Genomic DNA, 15,489 nt, shown 5'->3' with positions numbered 1-15,489 from the left:
GTTTTGTATAATGTACACTTTCTAGCTACAGCTATCGTTTCAGCCTAGCTTTTTATGTTTTTCCAATTTTTAAAAAAACTATCTGCAGCGATATATCGATAGTTTGTATATCGTGGTATTTCCACCATCTTCACCTGCGGTCTTACTGGCTGCAACAACTATCGAAAAACGATAAGCCCCGATAGGTTGAAATTAATAACAAAAGAGGGCAAAAGGGAAAACGCAAAAAGTTATGGGGAACCAATTGGCAATACAAATGAATAGCGATGAAGACGACGAGCTTGACTCTTCGGACAACGAGCTGGACTTTAATGTGATCAACTTTACAGTGAACGCCATGGACATGGAACTGCGCACCGATTATTGCAGCAACGACATGCCAGTAATAAGAAGCAAGCCCGATATAGTTAAATTTCAGGTAACCATGAAATACCCCAGACAGCCAGATAACAATTGAAAGTAATTGGTGGCTCACGCAACTTTCCAGAAAACTGATATGTACAAGGAGATCCGGGCATCGAGTGGTTTAGTGAGCAATCCGGATAATCGCTGGAACCTGGTGCACGCCCTTCAGCAGCGTGAAAATGGGATGGCATCGCCACACAGCGCCTCGTTCTCCAACAACCAGCAGCGCTACATTTCCAATCTATACATACCAAACAAGAAGGCCACGCGCCTGATGTCGCTGGAATCAAAAATCTATGTGACTAAGTTCAATCGCACGGGCAGCAAGTTGCTGACCGCTTGTCAAGGTCAGCATTCATGGTTAACGTTTTGGGTAGCATCAAACACGATTTTAACAACTTCCAGATGGCTTTGTGCGCATCTACGATGGCGCCAAGGGCACATACCACCTGCTGAATCGCATCCGAGCCCGCGATGTCGAGTGGAGCATCATGGATGCGGATTTTAGTCCGAATGGCGAGCACTTTGCCTACAGCACCTGGTCCCGCTCATGTAGGTAGTCCGCCAGATCTGCTTATCCACACTAAGTTGTTTTCCCCTTCAGTTTTCATCATGCCCGTTAATGGGGGGGAAGACGACTGCCAGTGGATCGATGTCAATGGACTGCCAAACCATCGGTTGGCTATCTTCTCGCTGCGCTATTCACCAACGGGCGACAAAATCATAGGGGGCAGCAATAATGCCACGGTCATCGTGACCGACATTCGCACAAGAACCACGCAGATCCTGCGTACCCACCGCATGCCCGGCAACGATGTTAATTCGGTGTGCTTCCTACACGATAAGGATCCAAATGTGATAATCGCCGGTTGCGACGACGGCCTCCTAAAGGTCTACGACCTGCGCACCTCCTTCCGTTCACGGGACCTGTCCAAGTCTGTAGCCTCTTTCATCGGTCACTACGATGGCATCACCTACATCGATTCGCGAAACGACGGCTTCCATGTGCTGTCCAACTCCAAAGACCAAAGCATCAAGATCTGGGACATGAGGCAGCCCAGTAATCTGCGAAATCGCAACCGCGCCAGGCAGCAGCATCTCGATCTCACCATGTGGGATTACCGATGGAACCGCGTTCCGCGGGAGTGTAAGCTCTGGTCCTTTTGTTCTCGGTGAATTCTTAATGCTCACGTATCTTGCTTGCAGTTTACAATCCCCATAAGGCACTAGATGGGGACACCAGCATAATGACCTATCGCGGTCATCGAGTTACCAAAACACTGTTGCGGGCGAAGTTTTCGCCCATGGAGCAGACAGGCCAACGTTACATTTACACAGGCTGTGCCACAGGACGTATTATAAGTGAGTTGATACCTTTGACATGCAGTGTTTCTCTGATTTTCTTTTACAAGGCTAAAACACATTTTCTAGCCAGTAAAATCGTTAAGTATTTTTAGAAGTTCTCTATCTATGAAAAATTTGGTTGTGAAACCAAATGCCATTTTAGCATTTCCGACTTCAACGATAAATAAACATAAACCATATAATTCCATATTCTTCCAGTTTACGATGTACTTACTGGTAAGATTAAAGAGGCTATTGAAGGTCATAGGACTGTGATAAGAGATCTGGACTGGCATCCAGAACGCTCAGAAATCGTGTCTGGTTCGGTAAGCTGCTAGTGAAGAATTTTTCCTTTGAATGCCCAATAATGCATAACGAATTCCCTGCGCAGTGGGATTCCCATGTTCACCTGAACAACTTCAGTCGGAGCAACGCCAATCGACCGGTAAAGCGATCCCATAGCTCGGATCAGGACAAGAGGCCATTGAGACGATCACGCCGCTTGGCGAATCGCAATGTAACACCAGACTAGTTGTAATTGCATTACATTATAAGCTAGTAAGATCCCCTTGATATTACATTTCGTTACATTCATTCATAGTGGCTTGCGTAAGCGACGGAAAAGAATATTCACCACAGTCGGGCCGGATATTGGTTCTATTAATAAGACTGAAGAATATGTCACTCACTTGAAATGTATAGTTCAGTTTAATTAGTAAAAGTGTTATACATTACTTTAAAATGTAAACCATGAAGCTTACCAACTACCTACTTAAGTTGTTTATGTACAAAACAATCATAATAAGAATCACGTTGAAATATATTTCGTTTGCTACAACTAAATTCCTTGAAATGCCGTTCTCTTCTTTACCGCTCGAATGCTAGTTTTTTGCACTCTTACCGGATATTTTATATGCTTTTCACTTTTAAAATTCTCAACGGCTTTATTTTTCCAAAGGTTACGGATGCGCTTTTCATCGCTAAGACAATTCACCACATTCAGCTCGACGTTTTCGCTCATTCCGTAGCCCGCGATCTCGCCAAGCGTCGAGTTGTTAAATGCGCTCATGTCAAATAAGTAGAATTGGTCTGCACAGAATTTAGAGATATTAAAATAATTAAATGATTTTAGTTTTTCGTGGATCTCTTCCAGGGATAAGAGGTTTTTAGGCAGGACTTCATCGGCTGACTCAACGCTTTTATCGCCGGACATATTATTCTCAGCACTTACGTCGTCCCCATCTTCTCCTCCAGAGTCCTTGGAATTTCCGACAGCCGCCTGCACGGCGAGCGCAAGTGAGCTAATCTCCAGCTTAGCCAAGGGCTCCTTGGAGGCATTTGATTTTCTTTTATTTTTGGTTTTTTTTTCAGTGGCTTCTTCAGTGGTTGGAGGTGTTTCTACTGAATCTTTCTCATCGGTATCCTTGCTTCTCTTCTCCTCGTTGGACTTTTTTTTCTTTTTAGTAGGAGCTTCGTCTGTCAAATCTATAGTAATTTCTTCCCGCCTTTGGCTGGCTTCTTCAGTGCTATTAGATTTAATTTTCTTTTTGCTAGCATTTTCATTCGCAGCTTCCGATTCATTATTCCCGCGTAAGACATCATCAATTATAATTACTTCTTCGGTTTTCTTCGACTTTTTCTTTTTTTTCGCAGCTGGTTCTTCTAACAAATCTTCTGAAATTTCTTTGTTTTTATCTTTCTTCCTTTTCTTTTTTTTGTCACTTTCTTCGGCTTGTTCATTAATTTGTATTTCTTCTGCTGCTTCCTCCTTTTTTTTAGACTTCTTCCTTTTTGAGGAAGTGTGTTCACTTTGTTCAGTGATTTCCTCCAACTCAACACAGATATTGTCAGATTTCTCAGTTTCATCTAGGGACTCTTTCTTTGATTTCTTCTTTTTCTTAATTTCTGGAGCGCCCTGCTCCATTTTTTCCTCTGCAATTGGTGATTCATCAGTCCCTTCTTCGCTCTTAACTAATTTCTCCTCAGCGAAGTTGTTCCTCGATTGCTCCGTTTCATCCTGAGATGATTGCTTTGATTTCTTCTTTTTCTTAAGTTTGGGAGCATCCTGCTCTATTTCTTCTACCGCAGTTGGTGGCTCGTCAGTTTTTTCAACGCTTTCAGTTTCGTCCGGAGACGAGTGCTTTGATTTCTTCTTTTTCTTAGGCTTGGGAGCAACTTGCTCTAGTTCTTCCACTGCAGTTGGTGACTCTTCTGTTCTTTCCTTGTCCTTCTTTTTTTTCTTTTTCTTGGTATGCAATTCATCGTTCTCTGCTGAAGTCTGTTCGAGCTTCTCATCATGTCCATTGGTCTGTGGCTCATTACTGTCTTCAACTTGAGAGCTAGCCCCTTTCTTTAGTCTATTTTTCATGGCCTCCATTTTCTGCTTAAAATAATCAGTAGTCGACAGGCCAGTGATAATTGTTTGCACGCCAGCGAAGTTGGGATTTTCCTCTTTTTGTTCCTCGGGTTGCACAACAAGTACGGGTTCTGGATATCTCTCGACATCCTCCGTTGGCTTTTTGCCGAATATATTGGCTAGATCCTTTTCGCTGTACTGGGCCAGGTCTTTGCCTCGAGTGAACTTCTTGTAGTGTACTCGAGCCCTGCTCTGTTTTGAGCGTTCCTCCAGCGACATTCCACTGGTGTTCTCCTTGAGTTTCTTCTTTGAGGGCTCCTCCGGTTCTACGGCTTTAAAGCCAAAACCCATTGGCCTGGCTTCCTCTTCGGATTCCGGCTCTTTATCATTAGCACCGCTATCATCGCCATTTAGCGCCTTTAGCAGTCCATTGAATCCATCCTCGTGAACAGTCCACTGGTCATCTCGCTGCTCGAAACCCAATCCTTCTGCGTCGTTCTTGAAGCGAATGCGCACAAAATCCTTTTCGCCGCTCAGATTGGCGCCCAAGCCACTGCCCTTCGTCCAGCCCATCTTCTCCAGCATTTTGGTACCGAAACGATTTTCATCTGGAAATTTCAAGAATTTTGAAATCACCATCCACATTTGAATTTGATATGCATACCTTCATAGAGAGCCTTGCCACGCGGACACAAATTGTACCTTTTGCGCCGTCGTGGTTCAGCCAGCATAGCCATTTTTATTTAAAATTGCTTTTATTCCACGTTGTTTTAAATATAATTTTGTAAAATTAACAAAGATACAATTCGTAAAATGCGACTGCCAACACGTGCTATCAAATATCGATAACAAATCCAAGCAAGATATATCGATAGCGATTGTCCAAACAGCTGCTCGGCAGGGCTAGGGATGAGAGTACGCTATACGCAAGTAACAGGTGATTAACTATCGCTCATCGCTATCGGGTGTCATTTATAAATTTATTATTGTTGCTCTTGTTTAATTGTTATTATTTGCTAATCCTCGAGTTTTCAGTGTACTGATAATGGATATAAGCGCGGATGTGGATCAGATAATAGCCCAGGCTCCGGACTGGACCTTTGCGGGCGACTGTGCTCTCCTGGCGCTGATGAAGCGCATTTCCCAGGTCAGTTTTACATGCATACATAGATAACAATCCAATTTGATAAAATTCTTGCAACAGAATCTGGAAGAAAGGGGCGAAAAGACCAGCCGCAATCTGAAGGACTTTGAGACGAGTGTGAAGCAAGTGGATATCTCGCTGAACAATGCCACCAACAGCCTGCGATCCCTGCAATTTGGAAATCAGTTCGTGGAGTATCGGGTGGAGGAGGTGGATGACGCTGATTTGGCCATGCCGGAAGAGAAGAAAAAGAAGGTGCAATAGGCGATGGAATTTACCACACTGCTGTGTGCTGTGTTTTTACAGATATTAATATGCTTGCAGCCAGAGCTGCCGCCTAAGAGTTCCGAGGAAATGGCCAAGGAGTTTCTGGAAAACAACCTGCGCATGTTTCGCAAAAACTACGAGCCGGTGACCATAGAAGTGCCCGATTCAGATGATGAGGATGGCCCCGTTCACTCAACGTAAGTAACTCACTTCACTTGTGCTCCATACTAAAACCACTTTTCACAGAACCGTTTTCCGGGCTAAGAATCCCTATGATGCGATACCCCTGCCCTATATTATCGGCACAAAAGAGTGGCAGGAACACAAATATGCCGGACTATATGACAGTAAAGAGAATAGTGAAGATGACAGATCCGAGGAATTCTCGTCTAGCTCATCGGACGAGAGAGAAACCGAGTCCAAAAAAATAGCAATGCCATCGAACAAATTAGAGGAACATCATCTATCGGACTCCTCTTCCCTAGCCTCGTTTGCCAGGGAGCCAGCAATTGTGTCGCCAGTCATTAAGCCTGCTGTTCAGGTAGCAGAGCCTGCCATCAGAACGCAACCCCGTCCTATTATAAATAGTCAAAGGAACACCCATGAAAGGGACATGTTTGCTGCACTCCGGCAATCGCCGCCTAGCGATGATCCACCATCCACATCATCTTCGCCTACATCTTCACCAGCCTTTAGGAATCCATCGAGTCGCCTTCCAATCGCGTCTACTGCATCGCTTAGTTCCAGTAGCAGTAGTCCTGCCCAACAGCCTCCAAGGCTTTTCGACGAAGCTGTATCAAACCAAGCTCCAAAGGAAACTGAGCTCAAGCCAAGCCAAACTAAGCGCATGCCAGTTAATCTTTTTAATGACGACGAGTTTAAATCATTCATGTCCGAAATCGTAGACAAAGTCCAGTCAAAAACAACTAGCAGCTCCGGATCCCCAGCAACGACAATTTCAACGAAAGAGCCACCCAAAACTATAAAACCAATTGAACAATATCCAAAACCAGCGGCTCCAAAGCAGATTGTTGAGCAATCAGTTTCGAAACGTGTTAACCTTTTCGACGACAGTCCCCCATTGAGTCCAACTCCAAGGTCAGAGCCTGTCCCTAATAAAACTGGAGCAACTGGTGCCATCCCAAAACAGAGTTCAGTCGATGAAGATAACTCGCTTTTTGGCAGTTCTTCGCCCATGCCGAAAGAAAATCCATCTAAGAAGCCAACGAAACCGGTTACTAAATCTCTATTTGATGATGACTTGGAGGACGACGACTTCTTAAGCTCCTTTACACCCAAAGCAAAGCCACCAGAACAAAAACTGCTCTCTAAACCAAAGCCCTCTTTATTTGATGATGATGATTTGGATATCGATGATATATTTACGAAACCATCTGCTCAGCCGAAAATGCTCTCTGAAAAAGTAGCTGGAAAGACCAGTTTGTTTGAAGACGATGATCAAGACGATGTCACTGATTTGTTTGCCTCAAAAAAGACAAAGGAAATTCAGAAGGAGACGTCTTCAGGAGTTTCACCCGCCAAAAAGCTCGAAACACCTGTAGCTTCAAAGAAAAGTCTGTTTGATGATATGGAAGATGAGGATTTGTTTGGAACCCCAAAGGCTAAGAATTTAATTAGAAGTGAACAATATAACGATCCTGAGCGAATTGAACGTAGCGGAGCTTCAATAGGAAAAGATAAGACACAAAATGAGATTGTACAACAGAAATCCAAGAATGTGGAAACTAAAGAAAAGCAGCTTCCACTAATAGCAGAAGATGCATCTGTGCCTATTCTAAGAGATTCACCTCCTCCCATGGAAGTTAAAGAACAAAAGGCTGCTGGAAAAGAATGGAGGCCGGTTGAAGATGCTACATCAGCTCCAAATAGTCATATAATTAAAGATTTGTTTAGTGAAGATTTAACCGACGATGAGTCATTCCCTAGTCCTTCAAATAATATGGCTGAGCCCAAAAGTGCTAGTGAATCTAAAGAATTTAACAAGCCAATTGAAGAAAATACGTCGGAATATAAGGAATATGTATCCCCAGTGAATCCTCCTACAATATTATCTACCAAACAAATCGATTTGTTTAACGAAGATTTTAGCGATGATGATACATTTCTGAGTGCATCCATGTCTAAGAATAAGCCAGTAGGTGCTACAGAAACCGATGAAATTAAAAAGCCATCTGCGGACCAGTTGGTGAATGAGATTAAGCCAGAAGAATTAGCACAGCAACTGCCAGAGAACAAAATAGATGATACAACAGTCGTCGATGAAAATGATGAACTTATGCCTGAAGTGCTAGGCAAGTCTGAATTAGATGAGCCAGTTTCCGAAAGTCCTCCACCAGACGATCATCAAAGCAACGAAGATCCCATTATATCGATGGTGGCCGACGTCACTAACAAAACATCAGCTGATACAACATTTACCCCGAGAAAGCCAGCGGATTTGGCTGCCGCGCAGCAAATCATGCAGACTTATTCGAACCTCTTTTCCGACGAGCCGCCGGATGACAGCGAATTCTTCCAAACGCTCGGCAGCAGCGGCCTCAGCAGCTTAAGTGCCTCAAAAATCTTTGACAGCGAGCACGACTTCTTCGAACCCGCTCTTCCAAGCATTCCCAGTGCGACAAAGCCATCTCCAGTGACGCCTGGAGATCAACCATCTTCGTCATCCGACTACGGTGCCATGTGCTTATTTAGTGATGTGCCACCCGAAGATAACGATCATGGTGAAGAAGCGCAGAATCAAGCTGAACCTCAGAAAGACGAATTCGCGTCCACCACCCGAATACACACAATCTTCTACGATGATTTTAGTGAGACTGCAAGGGCAGGAGCAGTGCAGCCAGCACCCAAACGGTTCACTTTTGATGATGAGCCACCGCAAGCGGATGAACCTGATCGTAGTCAAGTTGAGGAGAGTCCTGAGTTGCGAAATCCCACTTCTCCCGTTAAAAAGCTTAAAATGCCTAACATTAACATCAATGTTCATGCCTTACTTCCCGGATCTGGAGGCGCGTCAAAGCTGCTCAGGAAAACAGAATCATCGAGTTCCGAAAGAGACGAACCTCAAGTCCCATTACAGATTGAGGTGTCGGCACCAAGTTCTGCACAAACCACTGTGCCTTCTCTAGACGGTGCCCTGCAGCATGTGAACAAATCTCGCGCTCGTGGACCTGCTAAAAGGCGACCTTCGACCAGGAAGGGAAGAAAGGAAAACTATGCCAAAAGCTTATTGGATGCTGGACACGATGAAGGCCCAACAGCATCGACCTCGATTCAAAGGAGGACCTCTAAAGATACCCCGGAAGTGGAACACTCTGAGCCCAGTTCCATTAGGGCACCTCTTCCTCAGCCTGTTAAGCCTGAAACGTTGTTTTCAACTCCAGCACAGCAGATTCAGCCACAGCTCCAAAGACCGCCGCCATCTACTGTAGGTGGCTCATTTTTGGACAGCCCTGATGAAGATGATTCCTTCTTTAATTCAGTTCCGACAAAGACGATTGAGGGAAAGCAGGGTTCTGACCCGCCTAAGTCATATCGGTCGTTTTTGGACAGCCCTGATGCAGATGATCATCTTTTTAATGATTTTGAAAATAACATTGCTGAAGAGCGGCCGGCGGCATCACAAACAGTTTCTAATGAGCCACAAGTAGATAGGCGGAAGTTGGAGAAGGCCTTGCCGCCGCCAAAGATGGCAAATTCTTTTTTGGACAGTCCAGATGAAGATGATTTCCTATTTAATTCAGTCAAACCAAAGGCAACTCCTATAGCCCAAAAATCACTTGCCCCTGCAGCAGAAATCGTGAATGCTTCTCAAAAAGTCACAACTGCTCCTACAAAACCAACAAATGCCAAGTTGGCTGCAAAAGAACAAATTAAACCCAAGTCACAGGCTGCGCCTAAACTGTTTGATGATAGCGATGATGATGATGATCTGTTTGCCAATGCTGCTGCGTTACCTCCTAGTATCCAACCCGCCAGCAAGCCAACCCAAACTAAACAACAACCCAAACCAGCGGCGACTTCCCTTTTCAGCAGCGATGATGATGAAGCCGAAGTGCCCGCGAAGAAGTTGCCTGTTAAGAAGTTGCCAGTAAAACCAAGCAAAAGCCTCTTTAGCGACGACGACGACGATGATGACCTGTTCGGAGGAAGCTCCACGTCCAAAGAAGGTGCTACCAAAAAGTCCAAACCCGTGACCAGGACAGCAACTAAACCAGCAGCCAGTAAAACCGCCACGTCTACTGCTACCATTCCCTCAAACTCCGGTGATAATCCATTGGCCGATCTGCTTGATTTCAAGTAAAAACAGTTACGCCTTTTATTACAAGTATGTACAGTTTTTGATCTGTGGATGGTTAGACTGTCGATCAGAGTATTGTTATCCGTATTCCTATTAACTATGTATAATAAACAATGAATGTCAATGTCCATTTGTGGTCGATTCTTAGAACTAGACTTGGGTATTCGTTGTAACCAATACGCGAACATTTACTTTATACGCCTGCTCTTTGCTTTTGGATATTTGTTTGCTTTAGAAATATCCATTTCTACATTTGAGAAGTTCGATACTATTACAGTTTTATTCATTTTCTGTTTTTATTTGCAAATCAAATTATATCCCCACGGAGTCTCCTATTTAGTAAATTTTAATTGCAAATAGGTCGCGTTATTATTCATTTAGCAAATAACAACTGAATGCAGACCCATTTTAGCTACATATTGACTTGCGTATAAACTTGCTATACGATTCTCCCAGTGTAACGTTAGTCTACGAACTGAAACTGAGTTAGTTTGTGGCTCTTTGGTCGTTATTCCGAGGAATCTCATTCTAGATCGAGCATGTCCTACAACTAGTGAGCTTAACCTAAACGCTGACTGATGATCGATTGGGATCCGGAACCAAATCGGACTCAAAGAGCCACATCGCGGTACTTCCGGTAGTCGTCGGATTCGTTGCCCAGCGACAACTTGCTGTTGGCCGTGATGTACGGATTGGCGTAGTTGGCATAGCCGAAGCCCCCATAATACTGCATCTGCTGGCTGTGCGTGGAGCCACGTCTCTGTATTGGTTGGGCCAGCACGGTGCCTGCGAATCCGCCAGTGGAACTGCAATTGGATGGCCTGCGGTAGATGCCGCCTGGCTGTTGGTGGTGCAACTGCTGCTGCTGCTGCTGGTGCAGCAGCATGGCCAGGTAGTACTGCTGCTGTTGCGTGTAGTTCTGGAGGAGATTGTTCCCGTAGGCGGTCAGATCGTTCTGCACCTTGCTGATCCCATCGAGGTTTTCCAAGGAGACGCAATTCCGGGACAGTTTACCCGGTGGTGGCTGTTTGTGTGTGCCGCGTGGACGATGATGGCTCCTCTGCTGCGCTGGTGGCGGCGTCAACTGCTTGGGTTCGATGGAACAATATATGGGATCGTTGCTGGTGGAACCAATCAGGGAAGGCGGCGATGGTCGGTGCGAGTCCTGCAGATTGTTCTTCAAATCATCGATGGTGATGTTGAAGTACTTGGCGTTTTTGTCCTCCGTATCGAGCACATGTCGTGGATTGTACATTCCGGGTAGAGTGCAGCGCAGATCCATCAGCGACTGGGCTCGATGACCACCACTTGCTCCACCAGATCCGCCGCGTTGCATCAGTGTGGCATTGTTGAACTGCTGCGCCAAAGCGGGTGCAAACATGCTGGCATTGAATTCGTTCTGCGAGCCAAATGCCTGACTGCCCCCACACTGGTTGTTCATACCCAAGCCCATTCCTGGTCCCAGTGGCAACTTGGAAGCTGTTTCATCGCACAGCTGGTAGCCGGCATTCTCGAATCCACTCAGTCGCTGGCTGGAACGTCGGGAGTCCGCCTTGGTTATGGGTACACTGGGTGCTGGTGTTTGCAGGGAAAGCCTGGTTGCCAATCCCTGTAGCTGACTCAACACCTGAGTCTCTCGTCGCCACCTGATGCCCGTGGGAATAACACAGATCAGAGCGAAGCAGTTGATGATGAGGCGAATCAGATAAGAGGTAAGCTCCGTCAGTCCGTGCACAGATTGCAGTCCCTGGTGTTGATGTGATTGAAATATTATAATCGTATTTAAAACGGTTTAAATTTTAGGATTTATAAATTAGTGGCTTATAAACATCGCAATAACATGGGACGCTTAATGTTACTTTAAGAATTCGTTGTGCTTAAAACTAACCTTTTAACGGTGTAAGGATTAGCCAAAAATTCCACTTACCCAGTGCTGTGTGGTCATGATCATGACAAAGACCAGCTCTGGAATCGAGAGCAGACCGATGATGCCCGACCACGCGAACAATGGCCAGCAGAGTCCGCTGACCAGGCCGTGGATGAGGATCGTGGTGGCCACGAACATGACGAAGTAGAGCGAGCAGAGCGTGTAGGCGGCGAAGGGCAGTTCGCCGTGGGCCTCCAGTATCCAAGAGACCTCACACGAGAAGGCACCCAGATAGACGATCTGTGGGTAAGCGAGATCGCAATGGGAAGAGAAATGGAAATTAGCCGAGATTCGCAGAAGAAAAGCGAAAACATAAATCAGGCGATGGCAGCCAGAGATGTAGATGCACAAAAAACATAAACATAAAAAACCGGAGACAACTTTGCTCCGCAACCATCCATCAATCAATTAATGAGCTCCCACCTCTCCTCCCTCATCGAATTGGCCGGCTGTCTGGCCTGTCAACTTGGTCAGCAACAAAAAGAGATGAAATTTTTACATTTGCGCAAAAGACGATTTCATTTCATTTTCACTTAATGGAGCAACAAAGTTTTCACGCTGATAACGGTAACGGACAGTCGGTCCGACGGACGGACGGACGGACGATGATGTACTTGTAGTCGGATGGAGAGATGGAGGCGATATGGTGATAGTACCTGAAGATATACTTACCAGCAATAGAACCGCCACCACGCAGCAGATAATGAATAGATTCGCCTTTATGAAGCGCTCCATAATGCGATCGTTCCAAAAGTTTTGTATGCTATTGCCGCTGCCCGGCGGCCGCTTCTTCAATGAGGACGGCGACTGCTTTTCACTGGTCTTCTGATAATTCATTATTCGTGTTATTCGGTTGCGGTTGTGGTGTAGGAAATGTGTGAATGCGGTTTTTCGAGAGAAATTATGCTGCAAGCGGAAGGGGTGGTCTTGGTTCCCCTTTTGAAAGGAGGAGGAGGCCAGTGGTGCGATACGATGCGATGCGATGCGATGTGTTCTAGTTCTTGGTTTATGTTCGAATGGGTTTCGAGTCCAGACCTCTTGTGGGTTGAATGAAAGCGTTAAGCGGCCCAATTGAGCGGTGTCATGCTAGGTTGGTGCTGAAATGAGAATTCCGAGATGAAATGCGATGAGATGCGTCCAGTTCGATAGAGCACGGAACAAAAGACATAGGCAACGAACTTGTTTTGGCTGCTACACATATGTACGCTCATACAAACCAAGACACTAACAAGCAAACAAACCACCACAGTGTAGCACTCTCAGTCAGTCGACTAACGGACTGTGCTATATAATTTAGAAGATTTTCACTTTTCTACACGGCCAGTTCGTGGTCCAACTCTTTTGTTTGTTCGGCCGAGCAAATATCTGACCCTAAACAAATGGTGTCGCGTGCTAGGAAGGAAGCTTCTGGTTAAGCGCTGACTGAAACTGTTTACCCTGTTGCCAGTTACAAGTCGCCTTATGTCATGACAACTGAATTCACAAGCTCGGCATTAGCAAACCTATTAATCAATTACACTGTGCTGCTAAATTTATTTTTACGACCTAGTCGCTTAAATTAGCCAACTAAACTTAAATTAAAACTTTAAGCTACTTAGCAAGGATGTTAAAAGCAAATGAAAAATTGAAAGTGAAATGCATTAAATGAATCGTAATGGGAAATGTGAGACAATTAGCAACTGGAAGGTATTCGAATGATTTATTTCAACTCATTAAGAAAGCCGATTCAGTGGGCACTTGTAATGAAAAAAACCAGACCAATTATTCCATTGCCTGGCCCACGAAATCGTGTTGTTGAGTGTAAACAATTGAGATGCCTCGCCAACACATCACCCAGAGGCGCGGAGCCCAGTTATCCGCTTATTGGGATACGGTAATCCGCCCATAATAGACAGCGTCATCAAAATAGAGGCGACGAACTTGTCGGCTCAATGTCGTCAGCACGCAGGTGCGCCGAGCTCATCGTGCTCATCATGGTCTGCGATTATGATGATGATGAGGATCATAGTCATCGAAGGCGTATCCATGGGTTTGGCTGTGTGCTCTTGGTCTTGCGTCCCAAAAAAGGAGCGACGCACCGGATATGCGCACCTTAAGTTTTGGGGCGGCAACTTGCCCCATTGACATTCCGCCGACGTTGCATGCCAAGAGCCCGATCACCAGCTTTTTCCTGAGCTACTGTGGATGTGGGTATGGCTCTAGCTGTGGCTGTGACTTTCTTCAATGGCCGGAAAGAATTGCAAGCCAAGTTTGTTTTATTGCTAATTAGCTGGACACACTGATTCTCGCTGGGCTGTCCGGTTTTTCGGGGGCATTGCTGTAGTAATATTTTAAAACGGGTTTTCGGCGGCGTTCGAACACCATTTATTAGCACTCAGCGCCGGGAAAAGGTGGCAAGCGATTTCGCAGCGCCCTTGACTGAGTGCCACACCCATGCGTCGAGGATTACGAAATTATGCAGATACAACATAATTTCAGTGAACCCGCTGGGAGCGAAAAAATGCGAGCAACATTTCAAAATATTTTGCATTGTCTACCCCGCGTCTCGGCCAATTAAATTAATTTCATTTCATTTCGTTATTGTTAACCATGCGAGTTCAATAGCATAAGTGCAACAATGAACAACAGTGTATGCGAATGCATGAACAGGCAACAATGCAGCGGTAAAGTTATGCAAATTGTTATTATGAAGTCGCAGCAAAATCGAAATGGAATCGAAATGAAAAGGCAATCCAATGCGTTGCCGTTATGCTGCGCCAGTGCGTTTCAAAATGCAATCATCTATTATGTGTTTATAATATGGGTATGGATATGGACATGGATATCCAGCAAATGTATCGATGCGCTGTAAAATGTACCTTTCACTTCGCATTTTGATTGTTATTGCAAGCGATCCATCCATCCATCCCAAGCAGTTACAACAGGCACAAGAAATACCAAAAACTAAATGAACAATAAGCGCGGCTCGTAGAAATTATCAGTCAAGCAAGAAATGTTTTCTCAGCGACGCACTCACACACGCGGCCAACGAAATCGTTCAGCGTTGAGTCACCACAGCGTAGTATAAATTTTTAAAAGATTCGAAGCTGTCGCTCATGCAAATTGCGTCGCCCGACCGACGACGACTTTAATGGGGCACGTAAAGCCACACACAACAAAATCACCGCCACCACCAACTAGCTAGTGATTCTTGGCACTTTTACTGCGCGCACAAATTAATTAAAGAGCGCAGAACTCGTTTGTCAGCGTTTGTCTCATCGCAAAAGCGAAATGTGCTCGCATGCAATTATATTTTGATTGTTATTTAATTGTACAACGGTTAGGCCACCAGCACCAGGTCAAGTCAGAGTTGAGGGACGTGAGAATGGTCGATGTCTGTGGGTCACTCACTCCGTAACGTGCCGCGCTAACGGTACGGGTCGGCTACACTTTAAGTTGGCGCGCTTGCAAACGGTTAAAAGTGAAATTCGAAAGACTGAGGAAACGAACTTCGCTCGCCGAACGACTCTGCGAGCACTGCGTCGGCTACGGCGGCTGTTTGGCAACTGAAGAGCACAACAGCGCTTCCAGCACAGAGCTCTGGAGTTTTGCTCCGGCCTGTCGTTTGTTGATTTACATTTTTCTGTTGGTTTCGTTTGTTTTCGCTGCCGCGGCTGTTATTGCTGCTGTGCAGCAAGCTTAGTCGCCCTGACTCTTGTTCCAACAATTAAAACTTAATTCCAAACTGG

The 15,489-nt window shown here is 45.3% G+C and overlaps 4 protein-coding genes across 6 annotated transcripts; 2 read left to right on the top strand and 2 right to left on the bottom strand.

The window, feature by feature from the left end:
- Nucleotides 1-80: 80 nt before the first annotated feature.
- LOC6547091 (DDB1- and CUL4-associated factor 11) lies at nt 81-2,602 on the top strand. The gene is made up of 7 exons (XM_001974894.3): nt 81-418; nt 488-752; nt 811-957; nt 1,010-1,552; nt 1,612-1,767; nt 1,969-2,075; nt 2,141-2,602. The coding sequence occupies exons 1-7, from the start codon at nt 233-235 to the stop codon at nt 2,279-2,281; spliced, it is 1,545 nt and encodes a 514-aa protein (XP_001974930.1). The 5' UTR covers nt 81-232; the 3' UTR covers nt 2,282-2,602.
- Nucleotides 2,570-4,991, bottom strand: LOC6547092 (triadin). 2 transcript variants are annotated; one of them, XM_026981231.1, is made up of 3 exons: nt 4,770-4,991; nt 2,981-4,713; nt 2,744-2,838 (listed from the first exon to the last, which is right to left on the bottom strand). In XM_026981231.1, the coding sequence occupies exons 1-3, from the start codon at nt 4,840-4,842 to the stop codon at nt 2,815-2,817; spliced, it is 1,830 nt and encodes a 609-aa protein (XP_026837032.1). In that variant the 5' UTR covers nt 4,843-4,991; the 3' UTR covers nt 2,744-2,814. The 2 variants fall into 2 exon arrangements, with proteins under 2 accessions (XP_001974931.1, XP_026837032.1); XM_001974895.3 differs by having other exon boundaries at nt 2,570-4,713.
- Nucleotides 4,992-9,843, top strand: LOC6547093 (WASH complex subunit 2). Its single transcript, XM_001974896.3, has 5 exons — nt 4,992-5,042; nt 5,141-5,252; nt 5,310-5,504; nt 5,574-5,713; nt 5,763-9,843. Exons 2-5 carry the CDS (start codon nt 5,151-5,153, stop codon nt 9,835-9,837), a joined length of 4,512 nt encoding a protein of 1,503 aa, XP_001974932.1. The 5' UTR covers nt 4,992-5,042; nt 5,141-5,150; the 3' UTR covers nt 9,838-9,843.
- On the bottom strand, nt 9,824-15,355 carry LOC6547094. Of its 2 annotated transcripts, none has more exons than XM_015156333.2 (4): nt 14,620-15,355; nt 12,434-12,858; nt 11,762-12,001; nt 9,824-11,581 (listed from the first exon to the last, which is right to left on the bottom strand). In XM_015156333.2, exons 2-4 carry the CDS (start codon nt 12,596-12,598, stop codon nt 10,445-10,447), a joined length of 1,542 nt encoding a protein of 513 aa, XP_015011819.1. In that variant the 5' UTR covers nt 12,599-12,858; nt 14,620-15,355; the 3' UTR covers nt 9,824-10,444. The 2 variants fall into 2 exon arrangements, with proteins under 2 accessions (XP_015011819.1, XP_015011818.1); XM_015156332.2 differs by having other exon boundaries at nt 15,152-15,353.
- Between the last annotated feature and the right edge of the window lie 134 nt (nt 15,356-15,489).

This window comes from Drosophila erecta, unplaced genomic scaffold (genome assembly GCF_003286155.1).
Source record: "Drosophila erecta strain 14021-0224.00,06,07 unplaced genomic scaffold, DereRS2 tig00000092-arrow-pilon, whole genome shotgun sequence".
Classification (NCBI taxonomy): domain Eukaryota; kingdom Metazoa; phylum Arthropoda; class Insecta; order Diptera; family Drosophilidae; genus Drosophila; species Drosophila erecta.
Note: the sequence above shows the minus strand (reverse complement) of the source record. Positions and strands in the feature narration are given on the sequence as shown.